General features: G+C 36.8%; 1 protein-coding gene across 1 annotated transcript in view; it reads right to left on the bottom strand.

Moving 5' to 3' along the window:
- Positions 1-26,361, bottom strand: part of si:cabz01090165.1 (uncharacterized protein LOC100333421 homolog) — a 196,734-nt gene that overhangs the window by 71,374 nt on the left and 98,999 nt on the right. The window contains exon 2 of the mRNA XM_048168655.1: positions 15,388-15,518. Within this exon, the coding sequence (XP_048024612.1) occupies positions 15,388-15,434 (47 nt within the window). The 5' untranslated portion in view covers positions 15,435-15,518. The remainder of the gene's footprint in view (positions 1-15,387; positions 15,519-26,361) is intronic.

The following is a 26,361-nucleotide window of genomic DNA, read 5'->3' on the forward strand; positions in this document are numbered from 1 at the left end:
TTAGTGAATGGAATCAAACATTTTGCGAGCGAATGCAACATATTTTGGGGAACTAAATTTTTTAAATAAATGAATTTTCTCAGGGAAACACAAAGTTCATTGGAGAATGCAAAATATTTTGCAAGTGAATGCACAGTTTCTTGAGGGAATGCATATGCTTCCATCATTATCTAATAATATGTAAATACTCTACTTAAATCTTATATCAGCCAATAACCAATATGGTACCGAAATGTGCATCCCTAAGAAAGACAAACTGACCAACCTACACTTAAAAGGTTAGTTCACCCAAAAAATTAAATGTATCCCATGAATTACTTACAATCAATCCATCCTAGGTGTATAAAACTATCTTCTTTCAGAAGAACACTCAGAGATATATTTAAAAATATACTGGCTCTTCCAAGCTGTATAATGCTAGTGAAGCGAGCGGGAGATTTTGAAAGCCCCAAAAAATGCATCTGTCCATCACAAAAATAATCCTTACGGCTCCAGAAGGTTAATAAAGGCCTTCTGAAGCAAAGCGGTGGATTTTTGTAAGAAAAATATCCATATTTAAAACTTTATTAACTATAATAACTAGCTTTCAGCTGACGATTGTACGCATCAGAGAAGCTTGAGTTTGTTGCACAGCCATATTTGTTTGAACCATGAGAGGCGTCTAAGCTTACGATTCTCCTGCATCCTGCATCATAAATTGAGTCAGGAGTTACTATTCTGGCGTAAGTCGACTTGCACAGTATGCGTATGGTCGCCTGCCGGAAGCTAGTTATTTTAGTTAAAGGTGGTATAGAGGATGTTTTCGTCGACTGATTTTTTGAAATGATACACATTTTACGACTAGCTACAACATTCTGACTGTGCTCAACATACAGCGATAGTTTCCTGCTCCTGAAGCAGATTTATATACTTTCACATGGAATTTGAACACCGACTGTAATCGCAGACTGAACGCAACTGGCTCTGACTGGACGCTAGTGATGACCGTCTGACACCGATGCTCCGACACAAGCTTCGAACTCGGAGCAGCATTTTTCTTGAACTACTGCTTCGGAGCTTGCTTTGGTGCGGAAAAACACACGTGACCGATGACGTCCGAAGCAGCAACTGCTTCAGTTCTCTAAGTGAATCACGTGAGTGGTTCAGACCAGTCGATACTGCTTCGCATCGCGAGAGGCTTCATGACGTGAGACTTTGCTGCGCGCACGCTTCAGCAGCTTTTTAGGCGCGTAATAGGACTATATAGACACCCAAAATGATGCACAAGATGTGGGTTTGTTGTATTAGGAGTTTGCATAGTTGTTATTATCACTGCATTGTTTGATCATCATCATGGAGCCAGTTCTCCAATGTGGGAACATTTTTATTTGATCAGTCCTAATAAGGTGCTTTATTATACCTTGGTTATCCTACTGCACCTGGCTTATTTATTTTGTGGCTGGTTTATTTACATCATTCACACAAACCCTAGTTACACTTATACAGACATTATATTGCTATCTACAATTTCGCCACTAGATGTCACTGAAACGAAGCTTTGAATGAATGAACCCATTTTCAAAACAATTGATGAAGTGGTTCAATACTGATTCGTTGCTTCATTTGGACATCACTACTGGACGCGTTTGAGCGCGATCAGTCATAAGTATCAGTTTACATTCATAATCGGCCTTACAATCGTTAAGCCGCGCACACACTTAGTGGATTCATTATGTCGGACTCACCTCATAATCTGCAGTTGTTACTCCTGTCTCCTGACAAAAACATTGCATGCGGCGCATGTAGTGTGGAAATTTACTAGAGCGCGCAGCTGCGCGTCTCTCACAAGGAACGTCATGGCAGTGATTGACAAGCCAGAGGGCCAATCGTTTACGCGATGATCGCGTAAACGATTGGCTGATGTTTTTAAGGCCCTACCTCGTGCACAGATGATGTATATTAATAATATTCCTTTCAGTGCACCTAATAAATAGTCTTTTATCACTTAGTAAAGACAGTTTCAAGTAATATTGCAAAAATGTATAAAACAAAACATCCTCTTTACCACCTTTAATAAAGTTTTAAATAGGGTGAATTAAGGGTGATTGGGGCAGTTTTTGAATTTTTTCGTTTTTGTGCAAGGTTTCTTGTCATAAATGAAAAACATCAGCCCAACACATAATACATTTCTGTAATACTGAAGATGTTAACTATCCATTTGAGGAGGAAACAATGGTATATTATAATGTAAGGATGTGTGTCATACACTTTTCTGTAAAACATTTTTTTTTGGGGTAACATTTGGGAGATTGGGACATAACGTTTGGGTGATTGGGACAGCACATCTTTCCATTGATTTAGGGTAGTGTAAGCATATTTACTGTATTGCACATGTTAGTTCATAGTTTGATATAATTTTATATACAATATTTCCTTTTCTGTTCATCATCATTAAGAGTCCATGTTTATGTTTGTTCAACTTTATTTCTCAGTTCATAAATCCATCCACAAAAGAAGGCTTGAATTCCAAAAAATCATTGAAAACATTTAAAAATCAAGTAAACAAGTAAAAAAAAAAAAAAAATAATGAAAAAAAAAAAAAAATACAAAATAAAAAGAGTTTCAGAATTTGGTTGTTTTACTTTAGTAAAATCTCGCTAGTTCATGAATATTTTAGTGGTTGATTAGGGCTTGCACATGGTTGGGAACACTGATTTAGAGCATATACAATGGTTCTCTATTGCAAGGCTAATAATTTTCTTAATTAGCAAAGCATTTAAGCACTGTCCCAATCACCCAAAATTATACCCAGATTGTGTTTGGGTGGATGGGACAAAAATAAAAACAACCTAATTCTGAAAACAGAAACATTATATTAACAATTATTTTACTGATTTTGTAGCAGTAGTGCATCATATTCATGTTTCTATCAAAAGTTTTACAATGTAGTAGTAATATATGACAATTTTAGGACCTTATTATTAAAACTACCAAATGCTTATATCATTTTCCTCAGTTCATGCATTTCACGGTCAACTTCATGTTTGATGCATGCCCCACCCACCTACATGATGTTAGACCAATGAGGGCATCCCATTTTAATTATGTGGTCTCACAGCTAGGGCTCAGCAAAAAAAGTTTTTATTTTCACTCATCAGGTGAGAAAATAAATTCTATAGAGTTATACTGTCCCAGTTGACCTTATGTCCCAATCACCCTTAATTCACCCTATTGATATTTTTCTTACAAAAACCCATCGCTTCGATTCAGATGGTCTTTATTAACCCCCTGGAGCCATATGGATTATTTTTATGATGGATGGAGGCATATTTTTGGGCTTCAAAATCTCACGCCCCATTCACTATCATTATAAAGCTTGGAAGAGAAAGTATATTTTTAAACATATCTCTGAGTGTTCGTCTGAAAGAAGATAGTCTTATACACCCAGGATGGATTGAGGGTGAGTAAATCATGGGATAATTTTAATTTCTGGGTGAACTAACCCTTTAAATCAACATAATGAAGTCACAAGATGAAAATATTCTCTCCATCAGCTCATTATCAAATATTTGCAACGTCCATAAAATTACGTTAAAACAGAAACTTTAAGTTTGTGTTTGACTTCACATAACCAATCACCTTTCAGGGCAGGTGCAGCGAGTGCCGCTGTGACCTCATTCCATGCAAGAATGTAGTGTGATTTTTTGAGGCAGCTGAACAATAGACTTCAGGACTCTAGAGACTTCTGTCGATCTTTACTGTTAGTCACAAAGGATCACAGAGAGTTTGAACATCAGAACTCTCACCATAAGAAATGTGAGCTGTACGAAGCAGCCTGAGAACCTCAGGCATTAGGACTACGGGGCTTTGTGGATGAGAGCATCTGTCTATGCATCCTGCTCTCCGTCCAGGCAGAGGGGATTGTGGGAGAGATTCTTGCTAGCTCTCTGCAGTGTTTAAACAGATGGGCCCTCCAGCTCCAAGAGTTACACACTCGCTCTCTCTGTCTAACACAGATACACATGCACACACCACCTAGCCGTGGCAGGGAGGAGAGAAACGGATGCCCTCAGAAATACATGAGACACGCTGGCAGGAGAGATAAAGAAACAGAGTCAGAGAGGAAGTGGATGAAGACCAGCGCACTGGATCAGCTCCAGCTGCTTTCTGCATTAAGTTCAGTGTTGTTGGATAATGCAGTTGGGTAAACATGATGTCCCCTGGCTACCCTTACACGCTCTCTGAGAGCCAATAAACTTCAGACACTTCTGAGCTACTACAGCACTTAAAACAGAGTGAGCGTCGTGCCAAACATACTTAACACCTACGCGCACATTTCCATTGTCTTTTACCTGGTTTCGCTGACTCAGCAGCTGATTGGATTCATTATAGAGCTACATGCGCGCGTTTCAGTGCGGCAGGGTCAGGGAGGCAAAGAAAGTGGGGAAAAAAATTGGAATTGCACACAGTCAGCGCTAGTGCTCAGATTAGGAGGAGGATCTGAAACTCTGTTGGCTTGACAGACTGCAGCTGTGTGCATTCGGTGCTCACCACACCTGAATGATTACGGCGAGGTTGCTTAAAAACACTCACACACACACACGTTCTTTGAGAAACTGTCTCTTTCTTCGCTGTCTCATCTAACAACAGAACCATGCCCAGAAAACAAAATGCATCCAGTTAGAACTGAATGTACTGGAGAGAAGCTAGAGCTTGAAAAATGTCAAAAGGAGCTCATCAAATTCATGACATTTTACATAACAGATTTTTTTTTTTTACACATCAGGGTTGTTCTTGTCAACTAAAACTAACATTTTTTTAACAGACAAGTGACCAATCTTGAGTGGCAATGTCACTAAAGTCACTAAAGCCAACCATGCTGAGAATACCGGGCTGAAAGCGGTTTGTAATCACACTGTGCCGAATTAGGCTCACGTTGAAATACAACTAGAACCTTTAGAAGAGTTTAACTTGAAAGTCTAAAATAACTAAAACTAAATAAACTAAAACTAATAAATAAAAAAATTATAAAAATTATACAGACTGTGGTCTTTAACCTCCTTGTTAGAGCGCCCAACACCCATGCCAGCGGACCCAGGTTTGAGTCCCGCTTAGAGCGGGCGGTTCGAACCGGAGGGGTTACATTAGGCACACCGTGCTAGTACCGTGTTGCACCCCCTTTTGCCTTCAGAACTGCCTTAACTCTCTGGAGTCGGGTAACGCGCTGGCGCGTTTTGCAGGATTTTTTTTCACATTGCAGCAAAACAGACTTAAAATACTCTGTCATTTTTTGTCATAGAGACATAAGTAATATATCAATTGAAACTATAGAATGTCTTCTTTTATTTGTGTACACTCAGAGTAAAAACAAAATGTTGTGCTTTTTGTAAAATAAAGAAAACTAACATGATGTGTGATCTCTCGTCTCCCTCTGACCGAAGTCCAATCTGATAGTTCTCAGAAAATGAACTGTAACTTAAAGAAACGTTGAAATGTCAGGTTTTAAATCGTGTAAGTCAAATCGAAAACAAACATTCTGTGTTTATGTAATCTGTATGAAAAGAGAGCCATGTCAGAAGTCCGTGATTCAGCTCATTATGAATAACGCCCACGGAGCCAGCGCTATTCAGACGTAAATTCTGAGTCAATACTTGTATGCATCATCTCAATCGTGTATTTATTGTCTTGAAAAGTGTTTATCTGGATGTTAAAGCCATGGTTAGCGACTTCTAGAAGACATGCCTTTAGTTCCTGGTTCCTGTTCTTCTTTAGATGAATTTGTGGACTAAAAATGCACAGAGCGCCCTCCAGCTGCAAGTATGAATTGAAAACATAGTATCCAGCGCTCACAGTGATGACAATAAATATTGAATAAATATTACTCCTCTGTATAGAAAATTGACATAAACATGAGAATCCATTAATATTTCTCCAAATGTGCATGCTTTTAAGCTAAAAGCCTATATGAAATGCCATAGAGGTAACATAACTGTTCAGACACTTTGCATCACAGAAATACATTATATTTTAAAGTATATAATAGAATACCATTATTTTAAATTGTAATAATATTTCACAGTATTGCTGTTTTTTCTGTATGTTTGATATACACCATGATGAGCTTGAGACATGATCACAGAGGGTTTTTTCACAACCGACCTGACTGAAAGAGCTCATTATTATGCAAGTCATTTCAGGTCATTATTATGCGATTCCTTTGTCTTCTCAGGTGAGAATCACCCATTATTCATGATGATTCACGCCTCCACGCATACTGTGTTTCTTGACAAAAAGTGTCTTACAAAAACAAAATCAATATATTGTTTTATATGAAGGAGTAGGCAGAATAATTTTTACATAATTTCGAAGCAAAAACTCTAGTCTACAACCTCCAATACCCAGAAGTCTTGTGAACACAGATTTAATATACTTTTTTGGCCTTATTTCAGTGACTTAAGTTTTTTCAATAACCACGCATAAACGTTATTCCTTCAAAAACACAAACATGTACATACATGTTCCTCACATATTATGGTAGAGTTTGTGCTGAATACAGTGTAATGACACTTGTGTCATTAATATGTTTATGAACAACTGAAAAAAAGCACAAATGTCAGGGCATGTCAAAACTTCTCCAGGCCCCAAATCAGCCTCAGACTCCTGAAAGGTTAATTCTTCATGGTATGGATTCAACAAGGTGCTGAAAACATTCCTCAGATATTTTGGTCCATATTTGTCAGCTGCACATTCATGCAAATCAGGACATCCCAATGATGCTCTATTGGATTGAGATCTGGTGACTGCAGAGGCCGTTTGAGTATAGTGAACTCATTGTCATGTTCAAGAAATCAGTTTGAGATGATTTGAGCTTTGTGACATGCATGTTATCCTTTTGGAAGTAGCCTTTAGAAGATGGGTAGACTGTGGTCATAAAGTGATGGATATGGTCAGCAACTATACTCAGGTAGGCGGTGGAGTTTAATTAATGCTCAGTTGGTACTAACGTGCCCAAAGTGTGCCAAGAAAATATATAACACACCATTACACCATCAGCAGCCTGAACTGCTTATACAAGACAGGATAAATCCATGCTTTCATGTTGGTTACACCAAATTCTGACCTAACCATCTGAATGTGGCAGCAGAAATCGAGACTCATCAGATCAGGTAACGTTTCTCCAATCTTCTGTTGTCCAGTTTTGGTGAGTCCATGTGAACTGTAGCCTCAGTTTGCTGTTCTCAGCTGACAGGCGTGTCACCGGTGTGTCTTCTGCTCTCACCTGCTTCAAGGTTGGACATGTTGTGAGATTCTCTTCTGCAGACCTCGATTGTAACGATGGTTATTGTTGCATTTCTATCAGCTGAACCAGTCTGGCCATTCTCCTCTGACCTCTGGCATCAACAAGGCATTTTCGCTTACTGGATATTTTCTCTTTTTCGGACCATTCTCTGTAAACCCTAGAGATGTTTGTGCATGAAAATCCAAGTATATCAGCAGTTTCTGAAATACTCAGACCAGCCCGTCTGCCATGAACTACCATGACACATTCAAAGTCACTTAAATCACCTTTATTTCCCATTCTAATGCTCAGATTGAATATATACACACATATGAGTGCATTTCCGACATTTCTGTTATGAACGAAAAATAGTAGAACATGATGCGTAAATGTGGGCCAGTCGAGAGCAAAGCATCATTCATTCAGAAAGTGTATTAGGTGAGTGGGTAGGTAAATATATGTGTCAGACAGTACAGAAACACAAAAGAACTCAAATCAGAATCTTTAAAGTGAGATATCTGTCAGACTGTACTGTCAGACGCTGAACAGCGAGGGGTCCTCCTACTCAAACCAGTCAATCGTGATTTTTAGGATTGTTGTCATGGTGAGGCTCAGCCACTCTCGTCAAAAGATTCCATGACATCACAATGTTATCCTGCAGCACTGGCCAATCAGAAGTCTGTGAGTGTGAATGTAGGCTGAGGTGGAATCCACCAGCAGGACCATAGAGTACCAGATGGCTGAGGCGTCTGGGAGCTGAGAGCAATCTCTTCTCTTTTTCCCCTCTCAATCCATCTCTCTCCCTCTCTCTCTCTCCTTAGCCATGTCTACTACAGCGTAAGATTCAGCTTTTTTTCTAAACATATGGGCATGATATTCTTATTCAAATGCAATATGTGCAACACAAGTTATTCATTAAGGGGCTGATCCCCACCAGCCACACAAACCCTATACTTTCTGAGCAACATATACTACAGCTGTTATAGTGTTTATAATCAGTTAGATTGAAAATACATATTTGAGATGACTTTTCTGATGGATATGAAAGACATTTGTAAACAGAAGTGACATGCTCATTCAAACTTAGGCTGTGGATCAGCAGGTGGATTTTGAATGCAACTTCCAAACAAATTGCTCAAAATTATTATTACTTTTTCTCTATACAATAGAAAATGCATTGTGCTCACTGGCTGTCAAGATCAGTTTGCATAAATAAAAGCATAAATAAATAAATAAATGAAGTAGTGCATGAATGAATGAATGAATGAATGAATGAATGGATGAATGAGCACAGGCTGTTAAAAAGTGGTTGAGCTATCTGAACTAGACTGTCATAGACTATAATAAACTAAATTAATAATAGTATTATTTCTTTATTACTTTCACATCCCATTTCTCAACACATACACTAAAAAGAGAAAGAAAAAACCCTGAATGGATAAAAAGACTTCATAGATTTGCATGTTTTCTCTGAAGTTATAACAGAAGAAAAGACAGGGTGAAAAAGAGAAAAATCAAGAGGAAAGAGTTTGCAAGAGTAGAAAAACAGTCTGCACCTCCTTTAATAAACCATCTGGGTTTAAGAACAGATCACTGCTCACAGAACTAAATAAAATGAATTAATTTAAAATAAAAGATCAGGATGGAGAAAGACTACATGCAGAAATGTGTTTGCAGCAAATGACCAAATCAGTCAGTATATAAAAACCTCTTGAAATCAATATTCAGCTGCTCAAGAACATTAATCTCCATTAAATTGATGAACACTGGTAAACAAGTACATGGTCCACAGAAACACATCATTAGTAAAATCACTTTAAAAGGGAAGAAAATATGCAGCATGAGCCACTAGCATCACCAAACAGAACTGCAATAAACTAATATGAGTGTTTTCAAACAGGTTTCCCAAACACTCTGCTATTGGTTGGCCAAACACATAACCACGCCCCAATCTCTCGCCATTGGTCGGGACGCAAGCACTCTTTCAACAGCAGCCTAGAGCCAAAGTGTTTACACTTTTTCGGGTGAATAAACTACAGAAATCTTACTTATAGTTGTCGATGCATATTAAACCGGGATAGAAGAAAGTATTTGAACATAAAAAAATATACTCATCACCGTTATATCATTATCAATATATAAACTCTGGGGTTGAAACCAACATCACATTACATAAAGCCCAACACTATTAATACTGCATAGTGAGATTTAGAAATTGCTCCCACTGGAATTTTCTAGACTCTTAGAACTCCCTAATAGGTGGAATAGAGCGTGCTTCCATTATTCCCCTGGCTGCAATGATATTTGATGGCACCCGGGAGGACTCATGGACCTGACTATTATCCAATGGTGTCAGCCCATTAGTGTTCGACAGAGAGACGCAGACCAATAACATGCAATAAGAAACAAGAAACGAGGAGATGGGTGGTGGGATATAAAACAGCTCTTCGATACGGGAGGAGGCTTAATCTGCACACCCACATGTCCCGTCTCATTACGAACATAAAGGTCAGAGAACAATAAAGAGAAACTGAACTGAACAGAGAACTGTCTATAATGAATCTGCATCCATGTTTGTGACAGATGGCCATTGGGATGGATCAAAGCGTTGACTGCGATTGTTCCAATTCTCTCGACTTTGAATTCAGTCAATAAAGGCGGTGCTCTACACGCAAAGCTCTGTGAGATGAACACATAACAGACTACAGCTGCAGAATAACCTTTATTGTTATTTATGGGTCTTTTCCTCATGGAAAAAAAATCCAAGCATTCACTATTGCCAATGAGAAAGCATCCATCATAAAACAAACAATGTGAAACCCCATTCCAAGCATGCATCTTTTTTATTATGCAGTATGTGGGACAAAAAACAAGCTATTTTATGAACACATTATGAGGTCCGTGTCCCACTGAGGCAAGACTAGTGAAACTCAGTTTTCGTTTATAATCACCAAAACCGTAATTGTACCACTCAAGGAACCAAACTACAGCCATTAGGTATAGTCTTCATGGTGTCGCATGCATGAAAAGAATGAGTATGGTATCAGTCGAAAAGCCCTGAAGACACACAGAGACTATCTTGCTCTTCCAGACACTAACGGCTAATTCATTGAATTATGCTTCTTCCTCAGTAACCGAGGCTGCCCTGCCGGCTTGATCCCCAACTTTCTTTGCAACTGCATAAATGAATTTAAAAACAGGGCGAGATAGAGACCAAGCGAGCGGGATGTGGGGTGGAGGGTTGCAATAAGCCAATGTAAATGGAGTCTGTTGCCACTGGCAGAGGTAAAAGAGACAGGACGAGAGAAGCAGAGACATGCCGCTAGAAGAGGCAAACACACAAACGCATATGCACAGGCCATCACAATGACAGAGCAACGGGATTTCATTAGGATCCAGTCCGAATGCCTTTATCTTTGTTTGTCCATTTCCTAATGAGCGCTGTGCCTCAACGGTGCCTGTTCCCATCCTCGCTCCCCTGCACACAGCTGGCACCTCTGGAAGCCCAGAAGCACCTGCTGGTAGTCAATAAGGGCGTCCAGCCACAGACAGAGCTGCCAAATGCCATCTGCCCGACTGACCGAAGCTTAAACATCCTCCTGCCACCACGAGTCTCTTCCAGAACTGCCACTTACAGCCCAAACACGGATCTCTAATGCTGCAGACTCTACAAAACAACTCAGGAAGATTCAAGTTTTTTGTGTGTGAATATATGCCCAACGAATGTATAAAAAAAAAAACGGGCCCACTTTATATTAGTGTTTATTACACGGCTTTGTGGAATACTTGAAGTTTTGCGTTTGGTGAGCTAATAAAATATTAAAACTCAGTCAAAGCAATATTATGTGTACAGTTATTTAATTATGCCAGTATCTTGCTAATAAAATATGTCGACTCAGATCAATATTTTGTGTCTAATTATTTACTTATGTGGAAATTAACCATGTAATAAGCGGGATAATGTACATCCAGCCGGTTGTTATCACAAAATAAACCCCTTCAGGCTGATGCAAGACCCTTTAAAAATAGAGACTTTTATAAGGATACAAAAGATTTCCATTTCAAATAAATGCTGTTTGAATTTTAGACAAATTGTGTCATGGTTTCCACAAAAATCTGAAGCAGCACAACTGTTTTCAACATTGATAATAATCATAAATGTTTGTTGAGCATCAAATCATCATATCAGAATGATTTCTGAAGGATCATGTGACACTGAAGACTGGAGTAATGATGCTGAAAATTCAGCATTGATCACTGGATATAAATTACATTTTACAAGATATTTTTCACCATATAAACCCCACTTTGAATGGTAGTTTAGGTTTATGGTTAAGCGAATTAAATGATTAATTTGGACAAGTGAAACTAAACACATTTAAAAATATATTTTTACCACTGTCATTATTGTATTTTAATATAGTTTGAACAAAAAATAATTAAATAGCTAGAAAAAAAAGAAAAAAAAAATTTGAATAGCTCATTTACAAAGCTATAGTTTACTTGATTATTATCTAAAGTAAATGATCTCTTTCAATGAGCATTAATAGTGTAGATGATTTGAGGCGTTATCAATTTGAATACATAGAGAATGTGTCTAATTTAATCACACATGTTGATCAGTAGAGTGCAGACGCTCTCTAAATGATGAGCTGCTGTAAAATAAAATATAAATAAAATTGAACTGGACATATTCAGCATAACATCTGCCTGGGTGTTTGCTTACAAAACACACACATACACACACACAAAATGATTTTCCATTGATAATTAGATGGGGTGTCAGACATAACCCCATGATTTTCATTCGGAGGCTGTGAAAACGTTTACTCCACATCAGCAAAAACACATTCATTTTTTACTGATTCATCAAATGATCATTTTGCAAATACTCAATATGAGGCAGAATTGCATCCACCAAACAGCTATGTCTCACTTGTTCTCAGCTGTGCCATTTTTCCAAGTTGCAACATCTACACAAATGTCTGGATACATTTACACTTTGCAGGAATCATCTCACTTCCAGGGTTCAAGATCAGTGTCCCTTTGTGAAGGAGGATCTCTCGGGAATCCAAATTCAGATGGCACGGGCTCTCTCACTGTCACCGTCGAATCGATTCGAGCCACCGCAGATACTGTGGGGAGTCAAGAAGGTCATGGGCTTCCCTGCGGTATGGCCATTTAGTGCTCTTAAAAATGTCCACTCCCACCAATATTAAACTAGATCTGCTCAGATATAAAAACCAGAAGGTCTGCGAGCCAACAGAGACCAGAACAGTACAATAATGACTGCACATTTCAGACTACATCTTCCCATTGAGAGTGTTACGGATGTGTGAGAGGTGCTGGGTTTTAATTCAATGCTCATTTTTAGCACTGTTCCTGCTGTACATGGCCAAAAGTTATCTAATTATCAAGTTTGGCTATTTCAGTTCTTCACTCTTCACTCCTTACAAACGGCTGCTTAAAATGAAGTGAACAAGCATGAAATCTCCATAGGCAAACACTGTTTTGTAGAATTGAGACCTTTTCTGTCCCAGCATGATAATGCCCGGTGCACAAAGCGAAAACCATAAAGAAATGGTTTCTTGAGTCTATTGTGGCCCGCATAAGACTCCACTGAGAAGCTTGAGAATGAATTGGAGCTCCAACTGTGAGCCAGAATTCAACGCCCAACATCATGCCTGACCTCAGCGGAGCAAATCTCCACAGCCATGATCTACTGAAACTCTTTCCAGAAGAGCAGAAGATGTTAAAGCAGCAAAGAGAGGAACAACTCACTATTAATTCATATGGCTTTGAATTTAGATGCTCTTCATGCTGGTCAAAGGCTTTTGAAAGGTTTTTGCTATGCTAAACTGTAACACATCACTGTATTTGATGCCATAATTTGGCCTGAATACAAGTTTGTGCATAGAATAATACGATTATCAATTTTCCATCTTTCCAACATATTGAACAAATTCGCATAGCGTTTTCTTCTACTCGTCCAACAAAGTTTGTCCAATCTTCACTAACGCTGCCTTAGATCATCTTTAGACCAAACCTCACAAAATTAACTTTTTTGGTGTTCAACACCATTCTCCTTAAATATAATCGGTAACACTTTACAATAGGTTCCCATTAGTTAACATTAGATAATGCATTAACTAACAATGAGCAAGACAGTATTTATTAAACTTTGTTAACATTTGTTGTTAAAAATGCAACTGTTGACAACTATTTAGTTCATGTTAGTTCAGGTCCATTAAATAATATGAACAGATACGGCTTTTGAATGTAATAATGCATTAGTAAATGGTGAAATTAACATTAGTGATCAATACTTTAGATGTTAAATAATGTTATCAAATGGAACCTTATTGTAAAGTATTACCTTCCTATATGCATTAATAACTTCTGCAATAATATAAGACAGCTGGAAAACTTCCAGTGAAATGTCACTTGTTGTCGTGTCAAGCAACAGTGTGATACTTAATTTATAATCAGAATATAGTCAATGAAATAGGAGCTCGATCACATGGAAATGCATATCAATAATACGAGAGTGTAATCTTGCGGAATGCATATGCCAAAATGAGTTTTGGCGTGCATATGATATGCAGTTTTTCGTGTGCATATGATACGCACTCTGTGGAGTATTATACGCACGAACCCCACACCACTAGCCCTACCCAAGACTACTAAGCATGTTATATAGATGTCATAAAGTGCGTATCATATGCGCACGAAAAACTGCATATCGTATGCACGCCAAAACTCATTTTGGCATATGCATTCCACAAGATTACACTCTCGTATTATTGATATGCATTTCCATGTGATCGTGTTGGAAATAGTCAGTTATTCAATAGTTATTCAAACGTACACTGTCAGAAAAAAAAGGTACGGCCCTTGTTACTGATGTAGTACCCTAAGGTGCAAAAGGGAAAAGGTACTAATATGTACTTTTAAAGTACTAATATGTACCATTTAGGGGTAAGTAAGGTACAAAGATGTACCTTTTCATTTTTGTATCTTAGGGAACTGCCCCAGTCACAGCGGTGTACCTTTTTTCTGACAGTGTAGGACGACATAAAACATAAATAAATAAAGACATACCTCAGTGTTCCTCCTCAGCAAAATTCAAATCGACCATCGGTTTTCACACTTTTGTGTGATTCATTGAATAAAATGTGAGTTTTCACAGTGTGCTGAAATCATTGAGCTTCACTGATTATAAAGAGAGAGCGCAGCGCTCGTTCTCTGTGTAATTCATTCATGAGAAAAGTTATTGTTTTTCATGAGATTTTGTGAGTACTTCATACATCACCTTGACAAAATGTATTTTTAAACCTAGTGATTTTATAATGTTTAATATTTATTCAAAAGTGTAACTGAGTGAAAAACTATTACAATAAATTGCTAATATGAGCCAATAAATGCTCCTCTGCTCCCATCTGATGGTTATAGTGGTCTTTTTTATTTGTAAATAAAAGGGTTTTCTATCAAATGTTGGATTTTGTACATCTTGAAACGAATGGGGACAATCTCAGAAGGATGAACAAATATCATCATATTAAAAAATAAAATGTTGCATGCAATTACAGACACTGTGTTTCTTATTCAAACATTCAATCAATAAAACTGATTTATTGGCAAGCGTGATAATTGCATTAAAATATAAATACAACATTATAAAGTCAACCATTGATGGTTTTGCGTCGATGTACAGCGAGTACAGAACGACAGCAAACAGTTCACCTGAAATGCCCAAGCTGGCTCAACCAAAACCAGGAAGCAACCGTGCATATGGTCCGTTCATCTGTGCATATTAACACAAATTTTTGAACGCATCATTGCCACAATGCCCTGATAATCCCATGCATGATGCCAAAAGGTACAAAGACATAAATACTGGTAAATCTACTTATAGTCCTTGAACTACTTTTCATTCTGTCACCAAAGGGAGTGACATGACCAAACAAAGCTGTTCCATCTTACAATGGGCGTGCTGTTGGGGTTCAGCCGCATAATTGCTGCCTGCAGCTAAATTTGCCATTGCTTTCCCTCATGGGTAAAGCGCACACATCCAGGAACAGACCTGTGAATAAGACTGAATATCAGCATGGCATCACAACAGCACTGACCTTCCGAGAGGTCGACCCAGCATTCTGAAGACCTTCTGCCCGTCCATTTTCTCCTCTCTTCAGGGTGTGATGACTCCAAGCTACTGAGATACGGCAGTCATTGAGTCATTGGCTGCGATACACCAATCTATCTGTGGGAAAGAGAGAAAGAACCAATGCAGATGAAGACAAAATGACTGTCAAGGCACTTGAGCAGCGTTTCAGGTTCTCTTATATTTACACAGCTAAGGGTAATTGATTACATTCAAGACAAAAACACTGACTGAGTGCAGAAACACTCTGTCTTATTGCTGAGTGGAGCCCAGTGTTGAGAAACGGTGATTGTTCTTCATTCATCAGCTCTTGAGAGACAAATCTGCTAGATAAATGACAGACTTCCCTTGGCTTTACACGGAGATGCTCGAGACGAAGTGGTACCGAATTACAGAGGGGTAATTTTTCTTTTGGCCACTGTGTAATTGGCATGTCGTGGTGCTAATGGTGGAGTTACCATGTTCAGGAGAGACCAAATTACCATTCATTATAGCTGAATAACACAAACAGAGAGTAAAGCGCCACGCTTTTCTACAGTGAATGGATATGTACTGGGCGAACTGGTAAAATTGGCTGTAATTAAAACAAAAAAACATCTAAAGCTGCACTATCATGACAAGAATCGTAATTGTCAATTATTTCCTTTGATACTGTAATCACTCTTGTGTTCACATAACAGAATTTGCATATAAATTAGGGCTGTAAATTTAACGTGTTATTAATTATTTATTGAAAATAAAGCGTTTCAAAATGAATGCAATTAATCATGTTCTTCTGACTCATATGTAAATTCTTAGGAATAAAACAAACTACATGGAGTAGAATAGAAACAGAACGTACAGTAGGCATGAAAATAAAATAGTTTGAAACTCCCTTTAAAAGTTTGTGTAGGCAAGACACTTTTATTCATCAAGGACACATTAAATTGAACAAACGTGACAGTAAAGACATTTATAATGTCATAAAAGATTTCGGTAACACTTTATAATAACTGCACACTATGAAGCATTAGTTAAGCATTAATTAATAGTTATTTCATCACTTATAAAGCATTAATAGACATTAGTAAGTAGTTTATAAATACAGCTATAATTGCTTTATTCTTGATTGATAAGCATATCTATAATGAGTTTAATAATTGTATTTTCATACTTTATTAATAATCAATTTATCATTTCTAAATTATAAATTCTAAGTTATTTAGGAGTTGTCAGTAGTTCATTTAGTAAGTGTAAGTAAATGATTAATAAACTATTTAAACATTCATTTATACATCTTATTATTTAGACACATAGTAATAGTTACTTAGTGTGTTAGTAAATGTTTTATTAACACATATTCCTACTGCAATTCATGATTAATTCAGGTAGTTATAAAACATTTAGAAGTGTTTAGTTAACTATTTTTGTGAGCTCGTCTAAAGTGAGGACTGTTTATGCTTTGTGAAGCTTTTATAAATGAGATTTAAAGGTTCAGTGATCTTCTGCACTGCTGTTCTCTAATGATTTAAAGTTAGTACCGAGGTAGTTTTGACACTAGGAATATGTTAATAAAGCATTTATTAACACACTGAGTAACTAAATAATAAGATGCATAAATGTACATTTAAATATTTTATTAATAATTTACTTACACTTCCTAAATGATTTTATTAACCACTGACAACTCCTAAATAACTGGTTTGTGAATAATGTAATACATAATTTAGAAATCATAAATTGTTCATTAATAAAGTATGAAAATACAATTATTAAACTCATTATAGATATGCTTATAAATCAAGAGCAAAGCATTTATAGCTGTATTTATAAACGGCTTACTAATGTCTATTAATGTTTTATAAATGATGAACTAACTATTTACTAATGCTTAACTAATGCTTCATAGTGTGAGTTATTCTAAAGTGTTACCAAGATTTCTATTTCAAATAAATCCTGTTTTTTGAACTTTCTATTCATTAAAGTATCCTCTGAACTCTGAACTGAACTGAAGACTGGAGTAATGATGCTGAAAATTCAGCTTTGATCACAGCAATAAATTCACATAGACAACAGTAATAATATTACTGTTTTTTACTGTAATTTTGATCATATAAATGCCTCGGTGAGAACAAGAGACATGATATGGGAATAAACAAATGATCTTTAATTAGAACGGTTTCAGATGCAAATATTGATGTATGTGATTATTTGTGATTAATGAATTGCCATATCATGTAATTAATCCGATTAAAAGTTTTAATCGTTTGAAAGCTCTAATTAAACAATGAGTAAATCTAAACAGTACCCTCTGGGCAGCACAAGACACACAATTCTAATTATGCCCAGAAAGTGAGCAACGCAACGATACAACTGCGCTCGCAACCATTAAAATCACTGAAGCTGTCACTGCAAGTTTACACAGTTTGAGCCCTGCAGTTCAGCACGAGTTCACCGAGTTCTGGACTCGCAAATGCTCCCCTTAAAATCAACATAGCTGTCTCTGCTGCAGATAAATATCTCATTTACACCTCACTATATTGGCTGTTAAACCGACTGCACTGCAAGCGAGCGGCACGACATGTACCGAATCCAAAATAATTCCAAATTACCAATGGTTCATTTCTCTTTGGGTCTAAAGCGCCAGGTCATGTTCCGTCAGCACTTAATTTCACGTGCCACCGCGGACTGAAATGAAACATGCAGTAACACACAGTATGTGTGGATCAGATTGCTTATAACTCCCTCATTAAGGACCAGATGTTATGAATCTTGGTAAACACAGACTATTTTAAACACCTCTGATTGGTCATTACATTTAGGTGCACGACTGACGTGTCTGTGATTAGATACAAAGCTCATAATTGTTTGCAAAACTCCACAAATTATGATTACGTGGGCAGATTATTGACTAACACAGACAAACTTTCATGCGGACGACAGTCCATCCAAAGGCACAGCAAATATTCAGATGTTATATGAAAGAAATCTGTGACAGGCAGTGAAGGAAAATGCGCATTTGAATATTCCCTATTGAGGGGTATTATTCTTTTTTCCGAAGGAAATATGCTTTCATTAAAGCCAACGGGAGCTGTTGGGTCACATTGGCAAATCGGCACTGCTTGGCTGCAATTGTGTAAGTCTTGAAATTCAAAAGCTGAAGCAAAATCCCCTTTGAGCACCTCAGGGATTGGAGCTGAGGAGATGAGAAACCTTCAAAAATCACTTCATTTGCCATTTCTATCAGAGTCTGACTTCCTGACCTTTGGATAAAAAGGCAGAAACGCTCTCTTGTACACTTATATTCAATTGTCTAATGTGTAGAGAGTTATTGAATTGCAATCAAAGCATGACATAAAAGTAACGACCGGAACATACAATTTCGTTTCAAGGATGTACTAGCAGCATAGACAATTACGTTGGGTTAATTAGACAGGATTTTTTCACATATATACTGTTCAAATTCAAGCATTTAAAACAAAGACAAACACAACTATGGGTTCAGTTATATAACTGGTTGCTTTTCTGGTCGTATTTCCTTCAAACATCCCTGGTTTTCTTTCCCGTCATTAGCTCTGCAGATTGCAAATGAGTCACATCTAAGAAAATGCCAAACTTTCATCAGACGCAGCTACTGAGCTGAGAAGCGACACTTTACTGCAGTATATCTGCGTAGACACTATGCGCACACATACACACTTGTTCATGGCATTGCTCAACTTCTCAGGCATGACATCAAGGAATCGCTTCTTATGAAATCTTTCCATTCCGATAAAAGCGAAACGCGCATCCAAATAAGTCCAATCTGGCAACCTGAGCGAAGGAAGGCGAGTGTATGAGAGGCGCGATCGGCATCAGCGCACTTCTCCATTCCAAACAGGCCTGCTGTCTATGCTTTTTACAACAAGCATGCGTCAGATCTCTCCCCAAACATGTTGTTAACTTCTCAAACACTCCTCTGTGATTTATATAACATAACATGTAAGTGCACAATATTTATTTTATTGCTTTTACCCAAAGCAGCTTGAAAATGAGGAATGCAGGTGGATATCACAAAGCATTGTGAAGCAAACATCATACATTACACACAAAACACATTCACAAAGAAACACACTGTCTGATGCAAGACATTTTACAAGGTATCAGCTTAAAATAATGATTTCTTATATATATATAGCAAGTTAATGTGCCTCAATTTGACCATTTCAGTGGCTCTCACGAATGGTATGTTCCCAGGTGAAAAAGAAGTGCATTTCTATAATATACTTAAAGTGCTCTATTTTCGTGCACTAATTTTGTACTTAATATACTAAAAAATTCTTCTTTAGTACTTATTAAGATCATTTTAAGAACATCTAAGTGTACTCAACTGTGCTATTTTGAGACAGCATTAAATATGAACTAAAATGTGCTTTTAATTTACTACCTCTGAATTTAAAAAAATGTATTTAGATACCACTTATAGTACATTTGAACCCATAGTGTACCACAAGTGGTAGCTAAATATATTTTTTAAATACAGAGATAGTATATTAAAAGCACATTTTAGTTCATATTTCATGCTGTCTCAAAATAGCACAGTTGAGTATATTAAATACAATTTAATATACAATATACAACACAGTTTTAGTATATTAAATACAAAATTAGTGCACGAAAATAGAGGACTTTAAGTATATTATAGAAATGTACTTTTTTTCACCTGGGTTGTCTAGTTTTAGTGTTATTTGTTCTTCAGAAATTCAATACGTTATTATTCAGAAATGCAATACGTATCAGCTATGTGCAAAGTGAACCACATTTGGTTTTTGACCATTGAAAATGGGTAAAATTCAACAATTTGAACATGGAGTCGCATTGGGATCCCCATATCTGTGAGACTGCACCATATTTGGCCTTAAAAATTAAGATTACATCTAATCCATACAATCTAGGCTCTAAAAATGAGAATCTACAAGGATTTAAAGATACCTTTTTGAGTGACAGGCATGCAAACTTTGGAAAAAGAATATTTATGGCACTCAGACAGGTAAGTTCAATGCAATTAAGCTGATAGAAAAAAATAAGGTACACTAGATTCAACGTTATTTGTTCTTCAGATATTCCTCTTTAAAAGAAGAAAGTATCAGCTGTATGCAAAGTGACCCACATTTAGTTTTTGACCACTGAAAATGTGTACAATTTACCAATTTATTCACAGAGCCACATTGAGATCTCCATATCTCTGGAAATGAACCATGTTGGGCATTCGAAATGAAGATACTAAAATGAAAGATTGTTAAGAACTAGAATCTAAAAGGATATTAAAATATCTTTAATGCTTCTTGAGTTACAGGCATGCAAACTTCGGGCAAAAAACCCAAGGAGTGCTTTTTGCCATTTCTGAACTGTCACCGTTGGCATATAATGAAACAAAGATAGCAAAAGTTAACAGATTTTACTAACAGACCTACCAATCTCTGTGTAAAAATTAAATAATGATGCTGCCATCTTTCTAAAGGCATTTTTAAAAGAAATTGGCCCCAAATCTAAAGTGAAAATTGTCATTTTGACCCCCTCTACAAAACAGTGGATTACTAAGAAAATCTACATCTGTGACATTTAATATTTTGGTTTTTATCACTATTTATGTTTGTCTTTCTTCAGAAATGAACAAATATGAACAAAATCAAAAATATGAAACAGAATGACCCTATTCTAAATTATAATAATATTTCATAGTATTACTGTTTTTATTGTATTGCTGATCAAATAAATGTAGCCTTGGTGAGCAGATGAGACTTACTCACCCCAAAACAGCACCCAAAGACAAAACAAATGATTGGTCGCTTCAGACGGTCTCGTCCTGTCTTTGTGGGCCATTCGCATGATTATAATTTATGCCGAGAGTCAAACACCACTATTGAAATGACCCATAATCTCAGAGGTCCAGTTTATACTGTATCACGTCATGTCATCTGGATCCTCCGAACGTTCATTTGCTGCTAATGAGGTTGTGATAATGGATGTGTAAATGTGTTGGAAAGACCCCTTATCTATGATGTCAGCCATTTCCCCCTGCTTTCTCATTTCTAACACTTGAGAAGGAAAATCCTAAACGAATTGCATGTTTGATTTGCATGGAAGCAGCAGCCTCTTTAGATGAGATACGGTTTACATGCAAATAAGGCCGAAGTCAGGCAGGAGTTTGCAGGATTTGTGACCTGAGACACTGAAGCAGCTGTCCGGTCCACAGTAACAAGCCCTGAGAGATGAAGAAAGATGGGAGGGAGGAGAAATAGCAAGAGATAGATGAGAGAAAGAAATCTGAGAGTGAAGGACATTGCTATATCAAACTGCATTTACAGTTTCAAAAGTACAAGTTACAGTTTGAAAGTTGCGTCTGACCACAATCACAAACCCACATCGCTGTGGGCAAAGCCCTGATTAAATCACAGCGCATTATAATAAACATGCAAACACTCCAAACCCTTTTATACAACAACCTCCCGCCAGAGATCACTTTTTTAATGACTAATTAAGTCAACAAACACAAGGAGAGCTCCATGACAAACTCACTGGTTTGCTCTTTATCGAAGCTCTTTAGAACTAAATGACACTCCAGATCAGCGGCTCTCAACTGGTGCAACTCAAAAATGAGTCGCAGGTCGGTTCTGAACGAACAGGAGGGGAGAAAACAGCAACGCTCATACCAATAAATAATCACGTATTTAGGACAGCAAAATAAACAGACTTTTAAAAGGGAGGTGAAAATGCTTCCAATATCTTGTTTTGACGTCAACGGCTGTACAGCCAATCAAATGCTACCGTATTTTAGCAGTACTTTTAGTAAAATGCCAGGATGATGCCAACATGGGCAGATTATGTGATGTGCCCTCACCTTAATTTTTTTTTATTTTTTTTTTCCTAGCATATTTGTTTGTTTTAAAGGGGACGTATCATGAAAATCTGACTTTTTTCAGTGTTTAAGTGCTATAATCGGGTCCCCGGTGCATCTACCAAACCAAAAAATGTGAAAAAGGACAACCCAGTAACTCTGTTTTGTATAGCGGGTCTATGTATAGGGGGCGTCCATACGGGTTTTGCACAAAAGATGAACATGACGGCACATGCTAGTGGATGAGTTGAATCAACTCCACAGCAACTACATCAATTTATCCACTAACCATTCAGAAACGTCTAAAAGTTGTAACTTCTTCCTGAGTCTCTCCATCAGTGTCGACTCCGGTTTGAACAATGTAAGGCTGAACACCGTTACTGACAATCCTCATTTTGGCTGCGTGAGATTCTCCAGCTTTGTTGTTGTTGAGCTGTTAATGCTCCGCCCTCTTCTGGAAAGGGGGCGGGAGCAGCAGCTCATTTGCATTTAAAGGGACACACACAAAAACGGCATGTGTTTTTGCTCATACCCAAATAGGAGCAAATTTGACAAGCTATAATAAATGACCTGATCTCACCCCCTAATGTCGTTCCAAACATGTATGACTTTCTTTCTGTCAAACATAAAATATATTTTGTGAAATGTTTGTTTTTTGATGACTATCATTCTTAAAAATATCTTATTTTGTGTTGTGTAAATCATAAAGGTTTGTAACAAGATGAAAGTAAGTAAACAATGACAATTTTTTTGTTTTGTTTTTTGGGTGAACTATCCCTTTAAACCCTCAATAAATATTGGTCTATTTACTGTATATATATATATGTTCCAGTGGGGTAAACACATAGTAAACCTACAAAACAGACACATATATTCTCTGAAAACAAGTCTTATAGCAACATTGCACATAAAGAAACTATTTCGGCACAGATTCCCTCTCACCACAGTTTTAAAGATGTGGGATCGGAGGGGGAAGGGTGTCTGTCTGATACAGTTTATTTCTCTTTAATGGAGTTAAAAGTATCAAAGGTTCTCACAAATGCACGCTGCAATTCACTACTGCATGCAATAAAGTGCACTAATACATTATACATGGTTTTATGCACTCACAATACATTTACATTTATGCAGACACTTTTATCCAAAGCTGCTTACATTGCTTTCAGTTTATGCAACCAAACACATGACCTTGGCACCACTCTCTACTCTTAATGTTAGACAAATTAACGGATTGTTTTGTAGCTGTAATTTAATGCACAAATAAATACATAGCCAACTGCATTTGCAAAATGTTACTTTTTTTGAGACGTTATTAAAGGATGTGACTCAAACAAGCAACATCCCGACTTTCTATAAACTAAACTCTTGCATAATCACTAAAATAATTCATTTTCTCTTACAATTAAAAACAACAAATGCTAGCTTTGTTTTCCATCGAGTGCAACACATACGTATCTGAACAACTCAAAAATGTGCTTAGTTTTTCATGATCATTTGGCACAAAAACAAATATCAAGTGGCTGAATATTTGTGCACAGCTGGCTGATTTTCTGAGTTATTGTGCAAAACACCAGGAAGCTCAAATTTCCAGGTATGAGAGGTAAACAGAATCATTCAGCGCCAAACTCAAGTAGTAATGTTACACCTGTGGTTTGTTTAAACGAGATAGAGAGATCTGCAGCCTGTTTTCTTTGTCAACTTAAGCTTGTATCGATTACAGTGCTGTATATATGGCGTGTTTTAGATTTTAGTTGGTATAAAGATGAAATACTGAGCTCTCAACTGGGTTTCCATTAGAGTCAGAGCTCTTCCACACTTTTGCTTTTGCTCTTTCTGTTCTGAGACATCCTTTTGTACCATCTCCTTGATAAAGTCCTTCAGCAGGCCTTTCATTTTGCATTAAATTATAGAAAGACCTAGACAACAGAATAAAAAGAAAGCAAGAGGTAAGCGAACATAATCGGGGAACAAAATAAAAAGTGCTTCTGTGTTGAAGTTGGGTCTGGTTAGTGTATTTTGATGGGTGAATTATGTGCCGTTTGTGTCAGGAATCTAGTGTCGCCTTTGCATTTACTGCTTGATTCCAGCATCTGATATCAAACTACTGCCAACGGAGAGATCAGATGTGTCCAGACTACTGCCAAATGAAACTCTAGCAAGAGAGAGACCAGTAATCAAGTACAACAGATCAAACTCAGTAAGCAGAGAACTGTTGAGGCACTGTCTGAATTTATATATCTTTCATTTGACTGTACCCAGCTAACAAAAAAAGGTTCTAAGAACACTGAGTTTTATTTCTGAATGCTCTCGGAACGTTCAAAACATCCATATTTTTAAATGTTTAAAAGCATTTTTGGTTATGCAGACATTAAGAATTTTATCATTCTGCAAACATAATTGGAATGTTACTTTTGAATGTTCTCTGATTGTTCTAAAACAAGTAGCAACATTTAAAAATGTTAGATGAACGTCCAATTAAAACATTTCAGAAAAAAGTTTAATGAACAATGTGCAAATACCATATTTGTGCTGACTGTTATTATAGACTAGATAACTTTGAACAAGCGTTCTGCTAACATTACTGGAACACTGTAAAAAATGACCGTGATTTTAACAGTAAAAGACTGTAAAAATGCTGCGGTGAAAAACTGTCAATTGGTTTACAGAAAGTTTCTGTACTATATACGGTGAATAACTGTAATAGATCTAACGGTACATTTAATGTAATTTTACGGTAAAATACCGTTAAATTCAGTTTTTGGAAGTGAAAAATAACAATTCATTGTAAAATTTACAGTGAAAAACCGTAAATTGACATTCCCACAATTCCCTGCATGACACTTCACATTTGATATATTTTCGTTGAAATAACTCTGTTTCTTCTTAGTTTTTCTCATTTTTTTCTAATCAGTTATGTACATTAGGGTTTTATGTTACATCTAATGTTGTTAAATTAATGTTTATTGCATTTTTAAAATTTCATGCATGTTACCATGATGGTGTTTAGTGTGTGTGTGAATGACACTGTGTGCACCTTCTATATGTTAGTGTTGTCCTTCTCAGCTTGTGGAAAAGCTGCTTGTGATGAACTTTGATTCATCATGTGACTCTCATCACTACTGTGTTTGGTGACTGTCAGTGTATTATAAAGGTACAAAACAGATATTAGTACTTCATTAGGTTGGTAAATTAACATTATATCAGTTAATGAAATACGTTATTTTACCGTAAATTTTACTGGGATTTTTTTTACAGTGTGTAACAATGATGTTAATATTACTGAAATCCAATGTTAAATATACATATTTAAAATGTAAAATTCACATGTAACTCCGTAAGTATGTTTACGGTTTGATGTCATTTTTACAGTATTGTTCTGGTAACCACAGCTGCCGGTATTTTTCCGTAGAAACAACAGGATTTTTTTTACAGTGAAGAACGTTTGCTCATAACTTTGAAAGAACCTTGCCAGAACGTCTCAGAACATTCCCTGTTAGCTGGCTGCTCTGTAAACCCTAATGCTCAAAATAATTAAGTGGTTTAGTAGGATAAACTTAAATTAAACAAATTAGTTCAATCAAATCAACTTTTTTGAGTATATAGAACTTTATTTTTCTTTTGAGTTCATGAAACTGACACATTTTAAATAATCAAAATTGTTTTATTGTTTGGAGTTTTATGAACCTGTTTCTTTTAATTTAGACAAACTTAAAATTCACTAAAACTGGGCTGAGATTTCTATTTCCCAGCATGCTTTGCTATGACACTCGAAAGGGAGAGTAAATACTACAATTAAGTGTTATATCATGATTTTTTGTGCAAGATTAATGTTAAGTGGGAGATTTAGTAGAGTTTTAAGTGGGAGATTTAGTAGAGTTTAATGTTTTGCAATACTAATTTAGAAGAGATTCTGTTGTTCTTGTTGTTGTTCGGAGCGTGTATCAAATTGCCAAAGTCATGTGATTTCACGCGTTACATCATAAGTGTTTCGCAATTTCAATGGTTCACATGACTTTGGCAGTTTGATACACGCTCTGAACCGCTGATTTGAAACAAAAGATTCGTAAAGCCTTATGAAGCAGTGTC

The sequence above is a fragment of the Megalobrama amblycephala genome, linkage group LG19 (assembly GCF_018812025.1).
Source record: "Megalobrama amblycephala isolate DHTTF-2021 linkage group LG19, ASM1881202v1, whole genome shotgun sequence".
NCBI classification, from domain to species: Eukaryota; Metazoa; Chordata; class Actinopteri; order Cypriniformes; family Xenocyprididae; genus Megalobrama; species Megalobrama amblycephala.